This window comes from Lipophrys pholis, assembly GCF_963383615.2.
Source record: "Lipophrys pholis genome assembly, chromosome: 17".
NCBI lineage: Eukaryota > Metazoa > Chordata > Actinopteri > Blenniiformes > Blenniidae > Lipophrys > Lipophrys pholis.
This window is the reverse complement of record NC_137643.1, coordinates 23847833-23852934: the sequence shown is the minus strand read 5'-3', so window position 1 is coordinate 23852934 and position 5102 is coordinate 23847833. Positions and strand designations below refer to the sequence as shown.

Below are 5102 nucleotides of genomic sequence, written 5' to 3'. Positions count from 1 at the left end.
CTCCAGGAGAGCTACATCAGTGGTTCCCTGGCGTGGTGACGGCAGCCTCTCACTTGTGTTGCAGGCAGATGTACTCTCTGTTCGTGGGAGATCTGACTCCAGAGGTGGATGATGGCATGCTCTATGAGTTTTTCTACAACCGCTACCCTTCCTGTCGAGGTGGGAAAGTGGTGATGGACAGCATGGGAAACTCCAAGTAAGTGTTCACGAGGTCCTGCACAACAACGTCTCCATAGTGTGTGATATGAGCAAAAACAAATATCTTGATGATTCTTTTTAATATCCCCACAACGATATTCTGACGCTGTCCAATAGAATGGGATTTCTTTACCCCAAATGTTTTTAAATTCTTCTTGCTCACCAGGACATCTATGGATGTATTATTTTCTTTCATGTGGATTAAAGACTGTTTGAATTATCATCATATCTTTATATCATTTTCCAAAACGGTGGGTGTCCTCAGCCTCTTACTTTGTCCCGTTTACATTCCCCCACACTATAAAAGATAGACTTGTGGGAATTTCTGAAAATATGTCCAGATTCTGGCACATTTCCTCCACGCGAGACTCTTCGCCGTCTGTTCTGCTGCCGCCGACGCCGTTAGTGGGAGAGGTGGTCGTCTCATGAGCTCGTGGCTGAATCCTGGCTGCTGATTGGCTTATTAGGCACCTCGTGCGCCGGCCCATTGCTGTCTCAGTGGCTTTTCTTTTTGAGAAAATGTAAACACTTGATACTGTTAAATTACACATCGTCAAAACAACATTCCCAATAATATCAGAGACTATATCTATGGCACACCTCCACCCTAGACATTTACTCATGATAGCATCCTCGCATGAATCTTTCCAACCGAACCCAGCGCTCTGAAACATGCAGCTCTGCAGCTCCTCTGGAGTGACTCCACACCTCAAAGAATAATAAAAACCTAAAAGAGTGAGACGAGCTCATCAAGACTTCGTTCTTCCTGATGAGATTGATTTAAACCAAACCCAGTGAGCGGAATGTTACTGCAGTGAGCGGAATGTTACTGATGTCCCGTGAAGTGGTGGGTTAACCCTTTCCTCCTCTGGCCCTCAGAGGCTGCGGCTTTGTTCAGTTTCCAGACGAGCGGCTGCAGAAGCGAGCGCTGGAGGAGTGTCAGGGTGCAGTGGGACTGGGCAGCAAACCCCTCCGACTGAGCCTGGCTGCCAACAAGTGGGTTCCTCTCTCACACCTCTTCACAGCTCCTCTCTCAGTTCTCCCAGTTCTTTCTCAGTTCTCCTCTCTGTTCTCCTCTCGGTTTTCCTCTCGGTTCTCTCTCAGCCCTTCTCTCTCAGCTCTTCTCTCTCAGCTCTCCTCTCTCAGTTCTCCTCTTAGTTCTCACTCAGTTCTTCTGTCTTAGTTCTTTCTCAGTTCTCTTCTCGGTTTTCCTCTCTGTTCTCCTCTTAGTTCTCTCTCAGCTCTTCTCTCTCAGTTCTTCTCTCTCAGTTCTTCTGTCTTAGTTCTCTCTCTTTCTCCTCTTAGTTCTCTTCTCCGTTCTCTCGGTTCTCTCTCAGTTCTCCTCTCAGCTCCTCTTCCAGGTCCTCTCTGAGGTGTTTGGACCTGCAGCAGGCGCCTCCTGACCTTCTGTGTCTCAGTTTAAGGAACAAGCCACAGCAGCAGCCTTCAGAAACGAAGTCGTGGCAGTCGAGCTCCGGTTACAGAAGTAACTACGACATGTATGGTCAGTACCAGCAGCAGCCGTACAGCGGCTACTACAACCCCTGGAGCTACGACCAGACCGGAGCCATGTATGGATACAACTACCAGCAGTACGACTACTCCCAGTATGCTGCTCCCCAGGTAGGCTCCGTCTCGGGTGAGCTGCTCCCACCATCTTCTTTGTGAGTGTCCTGACAGGCTTCTGCTTGATTCCAGGAAACTGAAGCAGCCCAGGAGGAGGAGGAAGAGGAGGAGGAGGAATTGGAAGGTTTGTTCCTCATGCTGATGTTTCTCCTTCACCCTGTTCGCAGCGGTTCTGACTGAACTCCATGTTTCAGATCCCAGTCCTGTGCTGGACGTGCTGGAGGCCAACAGGAGGTTCATGGATACGAGTGAGGAGCTTTATGATGCTCTGATCGAGTGTCCATGGAAGTCTCCAGAGTTTAGTGCCGAGCAGGATTACCTGACCTCCTGCCTTCCCGAACCCATCACGTGCTGAGACCCCCCCCCCCCCCCCCCAGACCCTGTAACCCTGCCGAGACCCGGAAACCCTTCTGAGACCCTTCTAATACCCTCCCGAAAAACCTCCTGAGACCCTGACACGCTGAAGAGCAGATTTTTTTTTTTTTAACCGTCAAGACTCCTCTGACCAGATTACAGTAGATTGGAGGTTTCAAACATGTGGCCTACTGTTTAAAATCAGCTGACAAAGGGATCAAATCCAGCCCCACAGAAGGACTTTGAAATGTGTAAAAATATGAGAGAAGACAACTTTTTTATTAAAGCTCATTTGCATTGCTCATGTGTTCACTCTTTTAATATTATCTTCTCTTGTAATCTCTAATCCAACTGAATCCAGCCAGAGGTCAGTCACACCTTTTAGCTGCTTCGGTGCTAACGATACGGTATTAGCATTAGAGTCACGCTGAGGGTGGAGTTATGAACACGCTCACATTCCTTAAAATAAAGAATTACAAAAATTTGTAAAATAAATAAAAAGTGCATGAAATTAGAACTCTCAGATTATATGAAGGAACGTCAGTTTAGAGCAGATGCGCCGAACAAAAATATAAAACCAACACTTGTTTTTGCTCCCATTTTTCATGAGATGAACTCAGAGATGGAAAACTTTTTCTATCTACACAAAAGGCCTATTTCTCTGAAATATTGTTCACAACAAAAATTGGTAGTGAGCACTTCTAATTGGCTGAGCTGAACTATCGACCTCACTGGAGTTGTACCAACATGCTGATTCGACACAGGATCATCACACAGACGGGCCACAATAAAAAACACTCTAAAAAGTGCACTTTCACTGTGTTGGCATACAGTTAATCAGGTTGATTGTGGCCTGTGGAACGTTGGTCTACTAATCTGTGGCTCTGCCAAGTTGCCTGATATTTGCAAGAACTGGAACACTGTTGTATATGTTGATCCAGAGCATCCCAAACATGCTCAGTGTGTGACATGTCCGGTGAGTATACTGGCCATGGAGGAACTGGGAGGTTTTCATCAATGTGAATTACAAAGCCTTCAACATGGGGTCGTGCATCATCATGAGCTGATGGTCGTGGATGAATGGCGCAACGAGGCTCAGGACTTCATCGAGATATTTCAGTGCATTAAAATGTCACCAATAAAATGAGCCTGTGTTCATTGTCCATAACATACGCCTTCCCATATAAAACCCCACCGCCATGGGCCCGTCCATTCACAGCAAAGTCTTGTGCCCACCCCCACCCCCACCCCCTCTTAGTTATTCAGCTAGGATGTCAGTGCTCTTTTTTTTTTTTCTTAACAACATTTTTTAATTTTTCCCCCTTGTCCTGTTCGGCAGCTTGGGCCAACAATATGATGTGATTGAGAACCTTCTGGAGTCAGAACAGTTTTTGCTCTTGAAGAGGAAGAGACCTGGAGTCTCCTCCTGTTGCTGCTTTATCAGAAGTTGGCATGGCTGCCGTACACGGCCGGGGGGGAACGCTCATAGAGAGAGAGAAGAGAAGAGAAGTTGGGGGGGGGGGGGGGGCATACAATACCCTTGTTGTGCTACATATATTATTTACAGTTATCACACTGATCCAAATACTTTCCAACTGTTATTAGATTAACCAGCCTGAGCAGCTCTATCTAGACAGTACACTGATAAAAATATTCTGCTCGATCTACTTATAAAAATCAAGGCAACTTTTTGCATCATTTATTTATGTTGACCAAGCAAGATTGTTCTTTGTTTAAACTACCTACTTATTTTCTTACATGAAAAATAAAATCCAAGTAAAATGAACATAATTTTTTCAAGTAGACTACGCAAAAATTTTTTTGATGTACTAAATGAAATTTTGAAGTAAAACCAACTTGATTTTATTATGTAGATCAAACAAAACTAAACCTTGTATAAATTAATTTTTTTTAATGTATTTGACATTTTTACGTAAAATTAACTTAATTATGTCATGTACATCAAACATGACTTTGTTGTTTTCATATACTTTTTTAGATATTGAAAATTAATTCTGAAAGGAAAACATTGAAATTTGAACACACGGTGCACAAATAGCCATTGTATTACTTATTTTCCTGATTACTCACATGAAGTGAGAGTTTTAATTTTAATGTTGTATTTTAAATTCAGAAAGTATTCCTTATAACATATTTGAAATGCATGCCTTAGGATGATAGTAAAACTTAATAAGCCAAGTCCTTGGTTTTTCCTCGGTTGTGAATAGTGCAGCAAATGAGTGACATTGGGGGGAAAAATGCATTTCTCATTTCAGAGTATCACTTTTTATTGTGCCATGTCTTGCTTTATTTATATACACAAACTATGGTGCACATCTGAACAGCACACACGGAAACAAAAATATTGTGCGTTTATCCTCGCCCAAAGGGGGCTTTACCAATGATAAAAAAGGAAAGGCCTCCAAGCAATCAGGACTTTGCCCTATCAGACCAGAGACATATTTTACAGCCAATCACAACAACACTTATAAAAAGATGGCTGCTTGTTCCCCCCAAAAAACTTCCTCCAATCAAAGTAGAATGAAACATTTGAATCATCTGAAAACATCTGACAAGATGCAACAGGCGACAGGCAACCCGGTAAAGACATCTTGACTCGTGTGTTCAGTTCTGCCTTCTGGCCTCAACCTGAGTTCCATCAATCAAATAGCGAGTTCAAGCTATAATACAAAATACAAGTTAAATCAAATGCCTGAGATTCTAGTGGTTTCTAGGCTAGAACTGAATTTTTTAGAACATTTAAAGTTTTTTTGTTGTCCACATTGACAAACAAACAGCAATGAAAAACACACTTTTATGAAAGTCTGAACATCATAAATCCAATTTGGCAAAAAAGTACCTTAAAAAAATAATACCATTATGGCATGGAACAAAGTTAACAAGATTTTTACCCAAAGAATTAC

At 43.0% G+C, this 5102-nt stretch overlaps 1 protein-coding gene across 1 annotated transcript in view; it reads left to right on the top strand.

The window, feature by feature from the left end:
* Positions 1-3344, top strand: part of LOC308123163 (tRNA selenocysteine 1-associated protein 1-like) — a 9788-nt gene extending 6444 nt beyond the window's left edge. Inside the window, exons 5-9 of the mRNA XM_080485495.1 lie at positions 65-196; positions 1078-1194; positions 1617-1821; positions 1897-1948; positions 2019-3344. Coding sequence (XP_080341621.1) covers positions 65-196; positions 1078-1194; positions 1617-1821; positions 1897-1948; positions 2019-2179 — 667 coding nt within the window. The 3' untranslated portion in view covers positions 2180-3344. The remainder of the gene's footprint in view (positions 1-64; positions 197-1077; positions 1195-1616; positions 1822-1896; positions 1949-2018) is intronic.
* The last annotated feature ends 1758 nt before the right edge of the window (positions 3345-5102 follow it).